Genomic DNA, 17798 nt, shown 5'->3' with positions numbered 1-17798 from the left:
ACCGACAGAGAATTCCCCAGCTGCGGACAAAGTAGAGACGCATTCGAAGGAGCCAAAAAGAGGATGAATAGTCAGCAAATCAAACAATGAACCCATTATTACTCAATCCTGATTAATGTCAAGACTGTGAAAAATGGAAAAACATTTTTTTGTGAGGTTAGTCTAACGATTAAATATTTTTTATAAGATATTGTCTCGTAAAATCGAGAAATTTCTCGTACTCCTAGAAAATTTACAGAAGAGCAGATGTAAAAAACATAGAAAATGCATTTTTCGTTTTTAGCTTGACAACAATTCCATTGATAACTCTTCATTGACTTTAACTTTTCATAAAAAATATTTCTTGATCCACATGATTCCAGATTTCTTTCAATTTCTCAGATGACAATAAATCCTCCAATTGCTAACACGAAACGATAATTGGCATAAATTTCGGGTCACCTGTCGAGTGTGATAGACCCAACGACCAGAGAAAACAAAAATTGAAGAGCAAAAAGATCAAAGAGTCCTCCAACAATTCAGTGTGTTGATCCAATATTACCAGGGTCACACTGGGCACATTGAGCAGTCGAATGGCTAGCTCGATCCACATATAGTACAACCCCGCGTTCACATGAATGGAGGCCACAAAGAAACGTAATGCTCGTGAAGCCCAGGCCATCACAAATCCATAACATCTATTTCTGGGCTGCATCGCCTCGCGGAAGTAGCTTCCCTGTCACACGATTAATGCATCATCCCGTAATTTTCAAACTGGAAAATTATTTAAAGGAGATACTTCGAGATTGGTAAATATACCCGTGGAGGAATTCTCGTTGCATTTAAGTTTCAGGATAAAATATTTCTATAAATTCTTCACAACCACAATCGTGCAGAAATCTCGATAATTCTTCCAGAATTGAAGTAGACCTGGGCATGGGTACGAGAATGTAATTGAAGTAATTAGCTGTTAATATATTTCGTCACAAATGGGACTGCATCTCCCCACCATTTAATCACCAACCCCCGGGCAATTAAAAAAAACGTCAAACAACTTCAAGATTATCAAACATATATATATTTTTTCTCGTTTTATTAAACACAGAATCACAGAGCAAACTGGACATGTTTGGAGGTGGGAAAGAGGATTTATCGGGTAATTACAATGGTTCATCATGAATTATCTTCACAATTTCATTATCACCCCATTAATGATAATGTCACCTCGGTGTTATACGACGAAGCCACGCCCCATTTGATCGTCCTGTGTTTATCAAGACAATCAATGAAAAAAAATTCTTCTACACAAGGAACGATCGATAAATCAACGGTTACTTCATTGCGGCAAGCATTTGATTGTTATTATTTATTTCGTGAGAAATAAAACAATAAATTTATTCGACGGGACCTCTTCGATATAACTTATTCATTTTTTCTTAATCTCCATCCTTTCACCAATTTTTTTCTCTCTCTGAAGATGGGGGACTCGATTAGTCGGAAGTTATCAAGTTTATTTACAGATTCAAGGCAATATTGTTAATTATGAGCTACATGCATACGTGTCCAACACTCTGGGATATTCCGTATTAATCACTTTCATCGACAAAAAAACCTCCAGTTTAATTAATTCAATAATTTTGTACAATAGTTTTCGTATCGATAGCAATTTCAATTATGCTGATTTTATTATCAAATGTTTTATAATCTTTCTGTTGATTAAAAATCGCATTCTAGGAAATTGTTCATTTCTTTCATATAAAAAGTTTATTCAATCGATCTTCTCAATAGTTAATTCATTAATTTTCATGATTTTTTCTCCACCACTCAATTACGTCGATTCTCGTGCGCAAGCATCGTTTTACAACGGCATTATTCATTAGTATAATCTACTATCTGTTTATTGTTAATGTTAATCATTATACCTTGGGATTATCAATCAATAATCTCACGCACTCGCAAACATACAAATTTTTAATTCAATCATTCATTTCTAGATTTATGTTGTTGTCGTGGGGATAAAAATCGAATGAAAAATCCATTTTCCTGTCGGTGGTCTACTGGAAAATTCATTGACTTTTTCCTCGTGATCAATACACTTTTCTTTTTATTAAACTTTATTTGTATATGTTTTATGTCCATTGTTTATTTAAGGAACAAAGCTTTTGTTTGGAATTTTTCCATTTCCCTCCTGATTTTCCCAAGAACAAAGAATGGAGTTGTTGAATGAATGGAAAATCAACGTAACATAAATTTCCAACATTTTCTTTTACACCCGGTTCTTCGAACCCCATCTCAAATTTTTCTTATTTATGAAAAATACAGGTTGTGTATTTTTTTATTTATTCATTTATCAAAATTTTTATCAATATCTGAGCAACGAGGATTTCCTGTAAAATTGAGTACTTTATTTAATTGAAAAACATTTTCTATCGATGGAATTTTCAAAGGAATTTTCCAGTTAAAGCGCTAGGTGTTTTTCACTCGATTCTTCCATATTCCTTGTTATTCTCATGATTTCTCTTCAATTTTTTTCATTTAAGCTACTTCCAACATTTCTCTCTTCATTCAAAAAACTATTTATCCTTCCACCCCCTCGTTTTTGTCGTGGCCGTCTCTAAAACGTAACAACTTTGTACTTGCAAGCAATCATAGCGATTTTCTCGTTCTCATTTTCATCATTTTTCGTTTGTCATTCCAATGTTTTACATGCATTGGCAGCTCTCTGCTCCTCTTGGCTTTATCATAAGTACCGGGTGATTAGTGTGGTTAATTAGTTTTACTGATGATTGGAGTACGAAAAACGGTTTTTTAAAGTTTTTCTTTTTTGAAGTTAACACTGAAGAAAAAAATCTTTGCCAAATATTCATATACTAGAATCCGGTGATGTTGATTTTATTGGAAGATTTTGTGAGTGGAGGGTTTTGAGCGGAACTGTCGAGAATTTCCTTCTGAGGAATCCAGGGAAATGAAGAATGTCTCCTGACAATGAATTGTCTTGTTGAAGTAGTGAATCAATTAATGAAATACCAGAAGAAAAGGGCTGCTCATAATTATTTCTCTATTTCCATTTTGCTTGGGGGTCAAGGAGGTGTAATCAAAGGTCGATTCTAAGGGTTAAATGGTCGTAGACTGTAACCTAAGCTCAAAATAAAAGAGAATTGTCTGGATGGACACCTAATCTAAAAAAACGTAACATTAGACCCTTCATAAATATATTTGCACTTAAAAAAATCCTAATCATCCATTTCTCCTGACATTCCATTTGTCGATTCAATTTCATTAAAAAATATATTTGAAAATTCTTCACAACCAAAATCTTCAAAAAATCAGGCGACTTTGTCATCGATAAATGGCCAATTCATCACGATACCACGTGCCCCTGTGATAGCTTCACAGCTGCCTCTACATAAAAAGTAATAAAAATCTCAATAATTCTTCCAATAGGAAAATCGACGTGGACATGGATAACTCGTCCTACTTGAGTACAATGATTTCACATTTAAAAAAATTACCTCCTGTTACAAATTGTATAATTATAAAAAAAGTCGACGGAACCGTTTGCGAAGAGAGCCCGAGGGGCTCGCTGCTTGATTGCTCACTAATCATTCAATTATCAATTAACCCCTCTCGTTAATTACGGAAGCACCAATTTGTTCACTAATTTCTGTTTTTTGCATTTACGAAAGAAAAAAAAATAAAATAATCGTTATAAGCATTCTGAGATTGAGCCCCAGTCGATTAAAACACACTTGCGGAGTCCTTATAGTCTGTCGTTTATGCAGATGTTTATTCAACTGCTATTGTGCATTAATGTCGTGTTCATTCCACTTCTAGTCCCAGCATAACGCAGCTGACGATACTCCCAATAGCTTAGTTTTAATTTTCTCACAGACATTTTATTTTTTTCAATTTTTTTATCAATTAATGCGATGAATTCAGAAATGAAGTGAAATTTTTTTGCCGAAATTTTGGTTCGATAAAAATTTTTTTTTGATTCACCTGACAATCAGTGGATCTAGGGGAAATGTCATAAATTATTTCTATAAAAAATTCTACTTTACGCGGAAATTGTCTGAATTCCCTAGAAGTTCATGACTTTCTCCAAAAACTTGTCATTACCGAGATAGCCAACTAATTAATCGTGTGATTTTTCCACTTCATTAATTTTTTCCTCTCCAAACTCTCGATTATGTGAGCAACATCATGATCTCTAAAAAAATCCAACAATTTACTCCAGAAGTCCATTAACTCGATTTAAAAAATCAATTCCTCACGAAATTATTACAAAATTTTTCCCGTAATTTTTACTGAATAGTTCTCTCCCCGTAAAAAACTAGATGTGGGACTTGTCAAGGAAATGTCACTGATCAACTGTCCCTCCCCCTTCGAAGTATGTATTGATAATCTATAACACGATACACTAATTTGCATTTAGATAAGTACAACTGCTGCTCTCAATCGTAAACTGTGACTCATGGCTCGATAACAATCGGAAAATAAATCAAGAACTATTTGACGATGGGGGGAAAGGAGTGCTCGAGGGTAGAACAAAGTGTTTTAAACTCGTCTCTTCTGTTTGTGGCAGTTGATTCTCTTTCAGTCTCACTTTGACGATGAGAAAGAGGAAGAATTAAAGGCGGAGAATAACGAGACAGTGGGGGATCTCGAGGGCTGGGATTATTCATTCTACGATTGATGCTGCAATCCGAGACAATTAAATTTCTTCTCCACGCGTGTGCACAAGACGTAACACTTGACTGGCGAACCTAACGCGGGGGGAGGCAGGGAGAGTACTGGCTGATTGGTTGAAGTTATTGTTCACTCATTGGATGATTTATTAGGGATCATTGATGTTGTGAATGATAAAATGAAAGTCATTCGATTCTGGACGGAAGTGAAAAATTTTCACTTCGATTTTTCAGTTTTTATCTCGAGGCTAATGCGATCTGTAGGAAACTGTGACATGAAATGTTTTCCAGAGAATGAAATTTTCCACGGAAAATGGTTTATGACATTTTGGCCTAAACCTCTTCAACCCCGGGATAATCCCCCTCAAACTTCCCTCCAAAATCTCAATCTCAAAAAATTTTCAATTCTCTGAACAATGACTACCTAAACCTATCTAGTTATCGATATTATTCCAATTATAATCGTCTGGAGACTGAAAAAAATAGCTGATATGCATTAAAACTTCTAAAAAAGAATGAACAAATGAAAAAAAGTCATTAATGACTAAGTCCCCTGGACTCATTGGATTCGCCCCTCAGGTCTCAAAATTTCAAAATTTCCCGTCGTATACATTTAGACAAACGACGAGAGAAGACTCAGTCGATAACCCTCGCCCACCATCACCATTGTCACTCCCCGAAATATTTCATATTGATATTTCATAAAAAAAAAAGATGTTAAACTGCTCGATCAATGGAAGCCAAAAGGCAGTAGTAGTCTCTCAGTTATCAATGAGCATCAATTAATCAATCAACTTCTCAATCAATTAATCGACAATCAGTCATAGTTCAATAATTAATGTAAAACCTCCTCAACAGCCTCAACACCATGTCTTCTTCCATCTCCAGACGATAATCCACAAATTGAATGAATTATTTCAAACTGTCAACTCCAGCTGTTGCAAGGAGCAATTGCGTACTGGATTTTAGCTCATCACGGAATTGTTGTTATCGACAGAGCGACATGTGAGTCCAGTTGCCCGGAGTATACCGTCGAGAGCCCTCCTCAGGGTGCAGCGTGACGCAACGAGGCTGACCGCGAGGCCAGGCTCTCGTCTGGGCTAGGAAGCACCCATTGACTCACCACCTGGGCTTGAATTATTTTGCATTTGTCCTTGGTCCTGATTATACGGATGATTGCTGTTGCAGAGAACTGTGTAGATATTGTCCACGTTGCTGAGCTTCTCGAAGAATGGAATTAGATCGAGAAGCTCGGAATCTGTCATATCGTCGAACCAGGAAGCCACTGGCACCTGGGGACAATGACCAAGACAATAATTACATTTTTCGTTTTCACATAATTACATTGAATTGGAAGAATAATCAATTAGTCAACAAGTGTCGGAAATATTGGTTTATCTGAGCACAGAGACGCTTCAGGGTAAAATATCACAACACATTTTTTGGGGAACTTTCATTCCCTATAAAAATTCTCTTATGATATTTTCTCGTAGAATTAATAGTTGTGGACATATATGAAAAATTGATTGAAGTGTGTTGTTTCACCTCGGTGATCTCGTTATCGATTAAATGGGTATTGAATTATCTCATCAACGAGTGGCTTTACAGCAAAAAGTCAAGGTTTCCTTTGCGGGAAATTTTATACGGAGGAATGTTATTTATATTTTCTCCTTAAACTAGTCATTATCATAGCAAACAAACAATGAAGCCTGTTTCACTCCATTTCTCTTATTTAAATAAAATTAATAGCAACAATAAAGTTGAAAATAACAGATACATGGAAAAAACATATTGTTCATTCCCTCACTGTTACTAAAAATACCAGATCAAAATTTTATATTTCTACGTAACAGTGAAAATGAATTTTTTAAACTGCTTAATTGTATCTGAGGATTTGAATCTGTGGCTCTGAGTCATTGCATTAATATTCAGAGACAAATAGCGTGAAGATGACGTTTGAAGCACGTTTGATTGAATATCTTACCGCATTGTCTGGATGAAATATATAGCTAGCTGGGCTATTGTCGACGATGATGATCTGTTGAAGGTCCCTCCCGAGTTTATTCAAATCCTTGACATAATTACCCCGGTGAAATACGCACGATTCTCTGAAGAGTCTAGCTCTGAAGACTCCCCATCTGTCGAGCAGATCTGCCACTGGATCTGCGTACTGGTGGGATTGTTAATAAAATTGTCATTAACACACTTGCAGTAATTGAGGAGCATTCGTTAAGCATATGAAAGGGTAAACGTATTGAACGAATTGTTTATGGAGCTAATTAACATTCTGTCAATTGTTTACAGAAAGCAAACAAGAGCAAGAAGGAAGTCTGCGAATTTTTAAGAATATCCACACAGCAGATGGATTCATCAGAAAATGTTGGAGGAAGCTTTCGTGAAGAATTTAATGAGCTGCAAAATTTATGCATCATAATTTTCTCTAACTGCATTATTTTTCAAAATAATGGGGATTTTCAACGACGACTTTTGGAGAAAAAAAGACGAACGTAAGTCAATGGCTTTTTCTCAAGTGAAATATCTCCGGATTGACGAGATGTTCGGGAAAAAGTCACAAGATATTTTTGTCCCAGAATTGTCGCAGCTACAAAAAAGACTTAGTGACTTTTTCTCCTAGACCTCCTCCATCGTTACATAATTGCAAAAAACTCATTCAGACGTTCCCTCACAAATAACACTTGTGATAAAAACTCATAAACTTTTTTTTCCTCCCAATAATTCATTCTTTAATTGACACTGACCTTTGCTAGACTCGCTGTGAACAGTACACACTCGTATAATTCTCCCATTCTCTGCAAAAACTCATCGACGTAAGGCCTCTTAAGAACATACACTTGATGCACTGTCCCATCAATTTCAACTGGTACAACAAAGTCAGCATTGTTGATGGGCTTGAATGAACTGTGCACCAGTGTTTCATCAAGATCAATCACCATACACTTTTTGTGCATATCCTGATGCCTGACTGGTGGCAAAAGGAATCTGGGTGAACCAGTGCCAGGGGGTGGTGTACCTCTGCCATCACCCTGGAGTGAACTGGCTTTGGAGCTCTTGGAGCTACTTCGTCCTCTACGATGACAGCACAGCAGTGAACACAGCAGTCCACGGCCTCGGGGCTTCTTACCCGATGGTCCATTGTTGGTCGGTTCATTCTCCCGTGGTAATTGCGCTGGTTAAACAGACATTTGAAGTATCCTATTAATTGTGTTCTTGGAGCTGGTGGAATTTCTAATGTGATTTTTTTCAATCAGAAAATTTATAGAGGAAATTTTTTTTTGAGGTTAAATCGAGAAAAACTGTAGATCATGTTTTTGCACTTGAAGAACTCATTCATGAGAAAGATATGCTGACTTAGATGAGCACAATCTCTTCCAAATTTTCTGGCAATGACTGGCCTTTTTTAAATCTATGGAGAAGGAAATTGAAGGAAAAAAAAGGTTTTCATTGAAAAAAATCGTCCAGCTTTCCCCCTGCAACATCATTCCCTGTCCAACAGCATTCACAATTACCATGCCCAGATTTCTCACCCCAAAGTCTCCCTGACACTACCAAAATACCTCTCAAGCCAGATTGGTCCCCAAAAATTCAAGAATCCTGAACATCCCAATGCTCTGAGCGCTGAGTTGAATCGTCTAAACTCATTAATCCGTATTTTCTGTCCCAACAATGGAATCTGATCGTTCCACATCTTCTAAACCCTCCAAAAATACTTCGAACAAAAAAAAAATCATCCAACTTCACTCTGCTGATCGCCAGTGACTGACAATCACAAATTTCCCTGGTGAAAAAGCCCCTGTCCCGAATTTTAAAATTCTCCCGGATCATCCCCCAGTCCAGCAGCATCCATGCCCATCACGTTATCCTCTGGAGGCCCTCATTCTCCCAAAACCCACCCAAAAACTACAAAATCTCATACCCCCAATAGGTTAACCATTCTTCTCCCACCCCACCCCCTGAACAATGTAGTGACTCTCCCCCTTGCCCCGTAACAGGTGTATGTACAACCCAACCCGAACGCACACGAACTCAGCATCAGTCCAGTGCCTCCACTTCATCTCTCGAACAGAGAAAAAAAAGGCCAACGAAAAAAAAAAAGGCCTCGACGTAGAGCGAGATACGAGAGAGGGACACAAAATCGTCACACCCAATTCCTCAATGTCCTACCTTTCTCGTTATTGAAGTGTCCCAACTCGTCATCCCTCGACACTTGAGTGATAATGGACGATGCGTCCATTTAAAACATGAGTTTGTCTCTCCCAGTTGGTGGTCTATTATTTTTTTTTCCTACGAAAAAAAGTAAATAATATGGTACAGGAGGAGGGGGACCGGGGGCTACCGCAGACACACGTAAAAATACATTCACTGCATTTGTACTGAAAATACAAATGCCACAGACACTGTCACTTCCTCAATACGACAACTGTTTTCACCCGTTGCCGCCACAATATCCAGGGGAAACACAGATGGACGAGTAAACGTGGGTGCTGTGGGCACAACACAGCGACGAGAGTGTGCATGAACGATTGGTTGATGATGCATGCATCCACGATTTATTTATTTTATTTGTTGAGGTGATTTTTTTTTCCTCGAGAATTTGTTCGGAAATTCTCGGGCTTTTTCTGACGATTTTTTGGTCTTATTTACGTGTTTTTTCGATGATGTCTCGCGGCCAACCGCGGACACACTGACTCTGTGATGTTTCGGAGGATTGTTGGGGGGAGATCTCGTCAACAATATTCGGGCTTCTCTCACCAGGGAGCAGCACTCGTCGAGAATAGCCAATTGTATTGTCGTTTGTGAATTTTGAAGCGGCGGACCATGTTTAAAATGCAATTTTCAATCAGTCTTGACATTGTTTTTTTTTTATCCAAGATCTCTTTTCTAAGAATACATGAGTGAATGAATAGATGAAAAATTATCTCGCAATTTTTATTCGTTTCTAAGATAAATATATTTATTTACATTTTTATAATCATTCTGGGGACCGAATAAATACTTTTCCTCACTCAAACATCGGTTTTGCTGCTTGAGTGGGGGATTGTTTCATTATTATCACTGATATTGTGCAAAGTAAGTTGATAATGTATAAAATTGGCTTGAAAAAGTTGCGTACAAAATTGAGAATTCGGAATGATCGCACATTCACTGAGTAAGTAAAGTTACAAGACGAGCGAATCACTCAAAAACATTATCAACGAGCAGCTGTAATCAACCACACATATGAATACTGAAATATCCCAAACAAATCCAGAATAATTAGCACGTCAATTCGTAACATTTTAGAAATTCCATCGGCATTATTGATAATGAAAAAGAAATTAATGTTCACAATTAAACTTATAGCTTATAAATTACTGAATCACTTTAGAGCTGCTCCTTGGCTGGAATAGAAAGCTACTTGTTTTTCATCATCATCGTTCGACGGGTTATTCTTCCACAGAACAAACCCATTATAAAAATTATTCCTATGAGGGTGAATGCCATGATTAAAAAGTATCTTCTCGATGGAGATTGATTGACCGTTGTGTAGAGTTCCTCTATTGTGTTGGGCAAATGAAGCTGAAAGAGACAAGATTTTTTTTAAAAATTTGGAAGACCAAAGAAAAATTTCTTTAGAAATTTTTCTTAAATTTCATTCTTAAAAATAAGTTCAATTCTTATGTAGTCCAACCTTTGCAACATTCTTGAACATTTCAATTCGTTTCGACAGCATTTTGAAACAGTCCGGCTCCAGGGGCTTCTTCCCATCATTCATTGTATTTTGCAAGCACATGATATCTGTAATCAGTAGTAAGTGTGAACTTCCTCGTAAAATGAAAAAAAATCATGGAGAATGTTCAACAAGAAAGTAAAAAGTTTAAACTCACGTCTTCCGGATCCTTGTGCGACATCGCTGCAGTACTTGGCGACATCATTAGAGCAAGCTCTGTGCAGCAGTGGATCAAAATGAATATCAGCCTTGGCCTCTTCAATGAGATCCGCAATTTCTACTTTGCACTCCTCTCTCATTTCGGGATTTCCCCTATTGAACTGCATCTTGAGGCACTCTTCCACGGTATCACTGTCATCTTCCTCCGAATGACAAATAGTCTGAATCTCATGACTACACATGGCCACCAGGAGTGGATTAAGATGATAGTTCTGCGCCGCCTGTTTAAGAATAATGGTCATCTGCTTCTGGCACTTAGCCCTGAGCTTTCCCTCCCTGAACTTGATCTTGAGGCACTTGACAACCTTTCCCTCGAGCTCCTTATCAGCGGGCTCATTATGGACGACCTTATCACACTGAGTGACGATGTCGTGTGAGCAGGCAGCATGAAGGGCACCATTGAATCTGTAGTCAGTATTCTGCTCGATCATTCTCTTGACAACAATTTCCTTACACTTTTCATCGAAGGACAGCTCATCCTTGACCCCCTTCAAGCAATCAAAGACTTTGGACTTGTCCGGATCCTTCTGGCAGAACTGGGCGATCATCGATTGACACGTGTTCCAAAGCAAGAAATCACTGGAGCTGTCCAAGAACTCCTGCTGGCGTACCTTGAACAACTGTCTGTGACAGGTATTAGACAGCTGCATCTTGTGCGAAGCGAGACACTCCAGAATTTGAGAATTTCCGGGCTCAATATTAAAGCAGAACTGCCTTATCTCCCGCTGACACGCCCTCTGTAGCAATGGATCCAGATTGATATTCTCCCTCTGCTGGTACAGTTGGCCCCTCAACTGCTGTCTGCAGTCCTTTTCAATCCTGTGCTTGCTGCCACTGGTGATATCCTCCCTGACAATGTCACTCAGGCACTCTATCACCCTCGCCTTCGTGGCGGCCTTGTCACAGAAGCGATCGACGTGCTGTTTGCATGCCTTCTTGAATTTGTACGTGAAATGATAATTCTTCAATGATATAATCTGGATGTGTTCGATAGCAGCCTTGCAGTTGTACTCGACATCGTTCTTATGTTTTATCAGACACTCCATCATGTCTCCCTCATCCTTTCCAATCTTCAGAATGTCCTCGCAGTACTTGTCCATCGCCTTTCCACACTCCGACATTATTATCGGATTCAATTCGATCCTCTCCCCCTGATCCTCAGTCAGATTGTTGATAGCCTGTTTGCATTTATCACTCAAATCATCCAGGTTATCCTGGAGGCACAGAATCTCCTCGCCCTTTGCCACTTTCTTGTAGCAATTGTCTGCAAGCTCTGTGAAGCAAGCCTGCTCAATCTCCGGTTGGAGATCAACACTTATCGCACGCTGACGCATCACCCTTCTGATTTCCTGGAGGCAGGCGGGCTTCAGTGTCACATTTTTCTGATTATCAGCATAACGGTAGAGACAGGGGAGTACCAAGGGACCTCTCTCTGGATCCATCTGATTGCCGTCGTCGCTCCAAGCTGCCTTAGCATGGCACAACTGCACAGCGTCACTTTTGCAGGCCTTGTACAACTGGGGATCCAACTTGTAATCTCTCACGATGAAATACTGGATTTGAAACAGAGCTGTCTCGCACGCCTCCAGCATTCTGTCTGTTCCCACTTTGTCCATTAGGCAGTAGATCACTCGAGCATTTCCACCCTGAACGTCTCGACAGGAGGAATCCACCACAGGTTGACACGCGTCGTGAAGTACTGGATCCACTCGCCAATCCTCACCTGATTTTTGATCATTTTTACAATAGGACATTTACAACATTATACATATTTACAACATAACATGATACAATATTTACAAGAAATAAAACAAAATATAGATCGGTAAGCTTGAATTGAAAAAAATAGTTTTGCTTTCTTTCAACGTTGACCCTGAGATTTTACATTGATTACAACTCCTCACCTGCATCTGTCTCCTTGACAAGTTCCTCGAGGGCTCGTTGGCACTCGGCTCGCAACTTATTCTTGGGCTTCCTGGCTTTGGCATGCTCCATTAGACAGTGAATGGTCACTCCACCAAGCCCAAGGCCATTACAGAAACGAGAGATGTCTGGCGAACAGCCGTCAACAATCTCCGGTGATAAGTGATAATCCTCCATCAGGATCTTTCGGTGATCGAACATCTCCTTCTGGCACTCTGGATCCACCTTCGTGCCGTTCTTGGCCGCTGTCTCCAGACAGAGGAGAATCTGCGCCAGTCTGATGTCCTTGTCCTCAGATACCGATCTTCTGCAGTGGTTGATCTTGATGTCCTCCCTGCAGGTCTTCACCAGACGCTTCGAGGCCCTGTAATCCGAGACAATAACTTTCTCACGCCTCGCCAGCTGATCCTGGCACTGCTTCGACATTGTCCGGTCCAACTGGTGCTGCATCAGGCACTTGTAGACTTGACCACTTCCTGGATAAATGTTGGGACAGAACTTTTCGCGATCTTGCGCACAAGCGAGAAATAGTTGACGATCGAGTTTGATGTTTTCTGATTGCATTTCTGAGATTTTGGTGATACGTTTGTGGCACTTTTGGTCGAGCTTGTCCAACTGTGCCTGCAGGCAGGAGATGGTTTGACCCTGGTAGATGTCACGGTGGGGCTGAATTCCTCCGCATTTGAACTTGTCTATGTCGGATTGACAGTCCTTCCTCATTGGAGTGATTATTTGAAAGTCACTGAATGCCACGAACTCCAAACGCTGGATGAAGTCTGAGCACTGGGGACTTTTCACATTCTCACGTTGTTCAATGAGACAGGAGAGGTATGCACCGGGCTCCATGCTTTTTACTGGACATTGGAGATTGTCAATGTCGTCAGCGCATTCCTTACGGGCCAGTTGTTGAATTCTTTCGTTTTCGGTGATGTTTACTATGTGCTTCCAGATTAAGTGCTGACAGTCATCGTCTATCATGTAAGCCTCACTTATCTGGAAATTGTTTGGGTTTTTAAAGGCTTGTATATGTGTAGAAAAAGCACTGATTAATACTGCACCGGTACTGACTAAGACTTTTCCCAATGAACATAACCGAACCTGATTCCTTCTTTGATTTTATTTTATTTTTTGGAAGTATTGAAAATTAACCAGGTCGTATTTGTTGAAAAATTCAACGGTTCGACACTTTTAAAGGATTCATCTTCTTGCTTTTCAAATAGATGATAGTGCGCCATTAACCTCACTACTGCCAACGTAGAGACAAAAATGACGCTGAGGGTCCCACGGAAATTAAACTCGTTAAAAGCTGACTCTTTTGAGCTGTTGCTATGAAGTGATCTCGTTACTGGCGCAGTTAATGAAGAGAAGAGGAATACGATTGGAAAGGTAATTTCTGAAATATATCATGTATCCAGGGAGGGTTGTTCAATACCCTGACCCATTCTCGCGCGGGAAAATGAAAAAATCTTCTAGAAGAGGTTAGGGTGGAGTTGTTAGGTCAATATGTACACGATAACTTCAGGGAAAATTAACTTGGCTAATGGGCTACCAGACCATTACTTCTAAAAATTATTTCGACACCTGTAGGTGAGAAAAAATTACAAAAAATGGGAAAAAATATCATTTGGACCAATTTTGTATGCATATTCCAAATTTATGAAGGTATCGGACGTATTAACAGCTCCATTGTCCTCAAAGGAAACTAGAATACGTCCGCGACTGGCTCAATTTTGAGAAAAAAAAATTCAGCAGTTCAATGAATATTGAAATTAATCTGGTTATCACACAGAGCAGACGCCATGAAAAAATAAGGATTATAATTAATAATAATTGGTTGTATCACACGATCAATGTAAACATTACCTTGTACGTCTGGACACACTCTAAAAGAAACAGATCATCGTTATTATTATCAATAACCCCACAAAGTCTTTCCAACGACTCCCGACACTTTTTATCCTCAATAAAATAATGCCCTCCATTGACCTGGCTGTTAACAATAACAGCCCTCCGTCGTCGTGATAACTCATCATTACCGAAGACCCAACCAACATTGGTGTAGACACCAGAATTTGCTTTCTCCCTCACGGCATTAGCCAGGACACCGGCATTTATCTCAGCATCAAACAACAACTGAAACAATAACGCAACAGCAACACCAGTCAATCGTCGTGAATACTCCATATTTACTGTTCCACGTATGCTAGATGTATTCCAATTCGTCCCACATAACAATTTACCGAGATTGTTTGACTATTCAATGTGAATGGTGTCTTTTTTTTTATTATTTATGATGTCACGATTTATCCGAACTTTGCGCGTAAAGTAGACAGACTAGAGGGTGTCTGAGTGGGTGTCAGACAGTTGACCATAGAGTTGAAAGTGTTGCAAAGTGAGGGGAATTTTGCTAGTCCTTGATGGAGGGGGTTAGGGCATTTCAGTCGGTAAATCACGGATTTTGGGGGACTCCATTTTACCAGCCGATCACGCAGATTTCATTGGGTCCATTGATCAAGGATACCTCGTGTCAAACCTGCAGGGCTCCCCCATTATTATTATTATTTCGGCCCATTGCGAGCTCTGTCCAAGAGAGGTCGCAATGGGTCCGCAGGAAAATACCAAAGTTCGATAAATTCAACAACAGAAGGAACTACTGATTCCACTGGACTCCACTCAAAGTATCTCCATGAAAATATGATGACACCACCACCGTTAACCACTGCTCTCCTAAAATGGGTGTCACCCCCTTGTTCCCCACACACGTTGTCACATAATCCTCAAAAATGTCCAGAAATATTTATTTTTCAAGGCATCACAGCGTTAAAAACCAAACTGAAAAATCAGAATAATTTTTTTTCGTGAACATTGTTATTGTCCATAAAAAAAAACACTGCCAACGAATATTGATAAGGAATTATTTTTATGATAAGGAAGTATATTGTGTCTCAATGGCAAAATATTTTTTCCCGCGATATTTCTCCTCAGCTTAATTTTATTACGGGAAAATAATTAATTAATTGAGTGTGATTAATGTTTTTTTTTTACAGTACCCATTTTTAATGAGCCCCAGGTATTTTAATCAATGATATATTTTTTTTTCCTTCGACGCTTCCTGAAATATTTAAAGGCCTTAATAAAACACTCGATTACCACGGATTTTCGGAAAATTCTTCAGATAGGGCTCACAGATAACGGTATATCGGCTTATTAGGTTATCTATTCCCTCGTGTTTCTTGAACCATTAACTTTAATGATGATTTCTCGAGGGGCAGGAGAAGAGGAGAGGGAGAGAGATTTCCCAACAGAAAGAGCGGCTTTTATTTACCACGGTACAAAGGGGTATTAAAAAATGAAAAGTAGCGGTTGAAAAAGGTATGGAGAAAGCCAATCCTCGAGTTCCGGTGTTTGCCCCCTCGTATCGAGGTACGTTAAATGGAAAATAACACGTTTAGGTTTTATCGGGTTGACGCCCGGAAAAGGGGGAAAACGTGGAAATTCCTTTATCGGGGAGGGAAAGTACTGTGCGCGGGGATTTACTTATTATGGGATTTTAATGAATTTGGATGAGCTGGTGATTATCATTTTTATTACCAAAAAAATTAAAATTCAGATTTTTTTTCCTCGTTCAAATTAAAGTAATGTTACCGTCACGTCGTGCGGAAAGTAACGTTTCCACACGTCTCTTGTCTGTATATTTTTTCACTACAGACAATTCGCTGGTTTAAATGCTTTTTTTCACATATTGTAATCGTCCAGTAATCGTGAGAAAATTCTTTTTGGTCTTCCATGAGGCAAAAATTACTTTACCGCACTCGTATTCAAATATATTGCTCTTGAAGATGTACTCAAAGTGGGTACGGAGTTATAGGAAAAATAGAAAAAGTTGTGACTGGGGGCTACGATTAATTGATGAATATCTGGACATCTAGAGAAGATAGGAAAATTTTTATTACAATTTTTTTTGGCGCCTGTTGCGTACTATAACAAATGTCACTACCAATATCCCACAATCTCTCTTAGATTCTGAGATATTGTTCAAAAACCCGATTCAGAGATAAGTCAACTTACCTCGTTTTACCACTTCGCTCCTGATACAATCGAAAGAAGATTAAAAAATAGGCGGCGTTAATCAAAGTAATTGTTATTCCAATTTCCGGAAAATGTTGAAACGTATGCACTGTACGTATGCACGTATGTGTTTTCACAAGCAATGAATAGTCATCGATTTTATTGCTCTCGTCATATCTTTATGGAATGTAGAAGAAGTAGATAACAAAAACCGAAGAACTTTATCGAATTTATATTGTGTAATAATAATTAGCCTGTGGTTGGTATAAACAAATCAAATTAGTGGAACAACCTATGCGGCATTTTGTTACAATGTTTTCATTATTTGGGGGTAATCGCCATTTTATGGCCGTTGATTCAGGTTTGAGTTGGCAAGTGCAATTAAAGACAAATTTTGTGCCTCATTAGGACTCTTAGAGCTACTTATGATGGGATTTTAATGAATTTCGGTGAGCAGGTGATAATTGTTATCTCGAAGGAATTTTAAAATTGGAAGGAATCCTGAATTTTTGTTGCTCATTCAGAAGGAAAGACTTATTTTCAGAGAAGAAAATTTCGTTCGGAAAATTCAGTTTTTACTGCTGGTTTTTTTATTGTTTTTCTTTATTGCAAGTATTCAAATGTTGCGGTTTTTTTCCGCGAGATGAATAGAGAAACCTCAAGTGGAACCTTGAAGTTCTTGCGAATTTTTTCCTCCAATCGAATTCAGGATGACATTATTTTCAGTGATTAATTAATCAATTTCCATTGTTGGATTGTCGATTTTCCCAGAAAAGCTTGAAAGTTTCAAAAAAGCCCGTATTTATCTCAAATTTTTGTTACAAAAATTTCACTTTTACGAATATCTAAAATAGAATGGTAGAACGGAACAGAAGGCCGATTCTCACGTTGCGTTAATTGTTCAATTACCTCTGTAATTACTGACTTCAACGGGGAAATCAGAGGCGACATTTTTGTAGAAATTTCTTCGGTAAGGAAGGCCCTAGTGTGTCTGAATATTCAGTGGAGAAATTCTAAAATTGACCAAAACTCCATTTTTCAGGAACAGAAGTCAGACGTACCGTTATCTCTCAATGATCTCGATTCTGTCAGAAAACATTCTTCATTAAATATTTCATCTGACGATCCAAAAAATACAAAATTTTTCCTAATTCTCAAGTAAACGAAACAACAATTACCCCATCACCCCCCTC

At 38.7% G+C, this 17798-nt stretch overlaps 3 protein-coding genes and 1 long non-coding RNA gene across 6 annotated transcripts in view; 2 read left to right on the top strand and 2 right to left on the bottom strand.

Moving 5' to 3' along the window:
• Positions 1-19: 19 nt before the first annotated feature.
• On the top strand, positions 20-1259 carry LOC135160359 (uncharacterized). The gene is made up of 3 exons (XR_010298532.1): positions 20-156; positions 382-788; positions 1085-1259. It is a non-coding gene; the product is annotated as an uncharacterized LOC135160359 (long non-coding RNA).
• LOC135160353 (phosphatase Herzog) lies at positions 1041-9387 on the bottom strand. The gene is made up of 4 exons (XM_064116806.1): positions 8850-9387; positions 7427-7854; positions 6652-6837; positions 1041-5959 (listed from the first exon to the last, which is right to left on the bottom strand). The coding sequence occupies exons 1-4, from the start codon at positions 8917-8919 to the stop codon at positions 5768-5770; spliced, it is 876 nt and encodes a 291-aa protein (XP_063972876.1). The 5' UTR covers positions 8920-9387; the 3' UTR covers positions 1041-5767.
• A 213-nt stretch (positions 9388-9600) lies between these two features.
• Positions 9601-16734, bottom strand: Glg1 (Golgi complex-localized glycoprotein 1). Of its 2 annotated transcripts, none has more exons than XM_064117057.1 (5): positions 16606-16734; positions 12519-13530; positions 10553-12337; positions 10357-10463; positions 9601-10244 (listed from the first exon to the last, which is right to left on the bottom strand). In XM_064117057.1, exons 2-5 carry the CDS (start codon positions 13513-13515, stop codon positions 10080-10082), a joined length of 3054 nt encoding a protein of 1017 aa, XP_063973127.1. In that variant the 5' UTR covers positions 13516-13530; positions 16606-16734; the 3' UTR covers positions 9601-10079. The 2 variants fall into 2 exon arrangements, with proteins under 2 accessions (XP_063973127.1, XP_063973126.1); XM_064117056.1 differs by lacking the exon at positions 16606-16734 and adding an exon at positions 14401-15131.
• Positions 13907-17798, top strand: part of LOC135160483 (protein tramtrack, alpha isoform-like) — a 60026-nt gene continuing 56134 nt past the window's right edge. Inside the window, exon 1 of one of the 2 annotated variants that reach the window (XM_064117066.1) lies at positions 13907-13923. The gene's annotated coding sequence lies outside the window, so the exon portion shown is untranslated. The remainder of the gene's footprint in view (positions 13924-17798) is intronic. The other variant, XM_064117062.1, reaches the window with a different exon arrangement.

Source organism: Diachasmimorpha longicaudata, chromosome 3 (assembly GCF_034640455.1).
Source record: "Diachasmimorpha longicaudata isolate KC_UGA_2023 chromosome 3, iyDiaLong2, whole genome shotgun sequence".
NCBI classification, from domain to species: Eukaryota; Metazoa; Arthropoda; class Insecta; order Hymenoptera; family Braconidae; genus Diachasmimorpha; species Diachasmimorpha longicaudata.
Note: the sequence above shows the minus strand (reverse complement) of the source record. Positions and strands in the feature narration are given on the sequence as shown.

Coding starts and splice junctions, on each gene's coding strand:
- LOC135160353 (XM_064116806.1), bottom strand. CDS start 8,919: ATGGACGCATCGTCCATTATCACTCAAGTGTCGAGGGATGACGAGTTG. Junction 6,838..7,426: donor TCACAGCGAGTCTAGCAAAG/GTCAGTGTCAAT, acceptor CAATCCCACCAG/TACGCAGATCCAGTGGCAGA. Junction 5,960..6,651: donor TATTTCATCCAGACAATGCG/GTAAGATATTCA, acceptor CATTGTCCCCAG/GTGCCAGTGGCTTCCTGGTT.
- Glg1 (XM_064117056.1), bottom strand. CDS start 14,721: ATGGAGTATTCACGACGATTGACTGGTGTTGCTGTTGCGTTATTGTTT. Junction 13,531..14,400: donor AGTGTGTCCAGACGTACAAG/GTAATGTTTACA, acceptor AACAATTTCCAG/ATAAGTGAGGCTTACATGAT. Junction 10,245..10,356: donor TGTTCAAGAATGTTGCAAAG/GTTGGACTACAT, acceptor TGTCTCTTTCAG/CTTCATTTGCCCAACACAAT.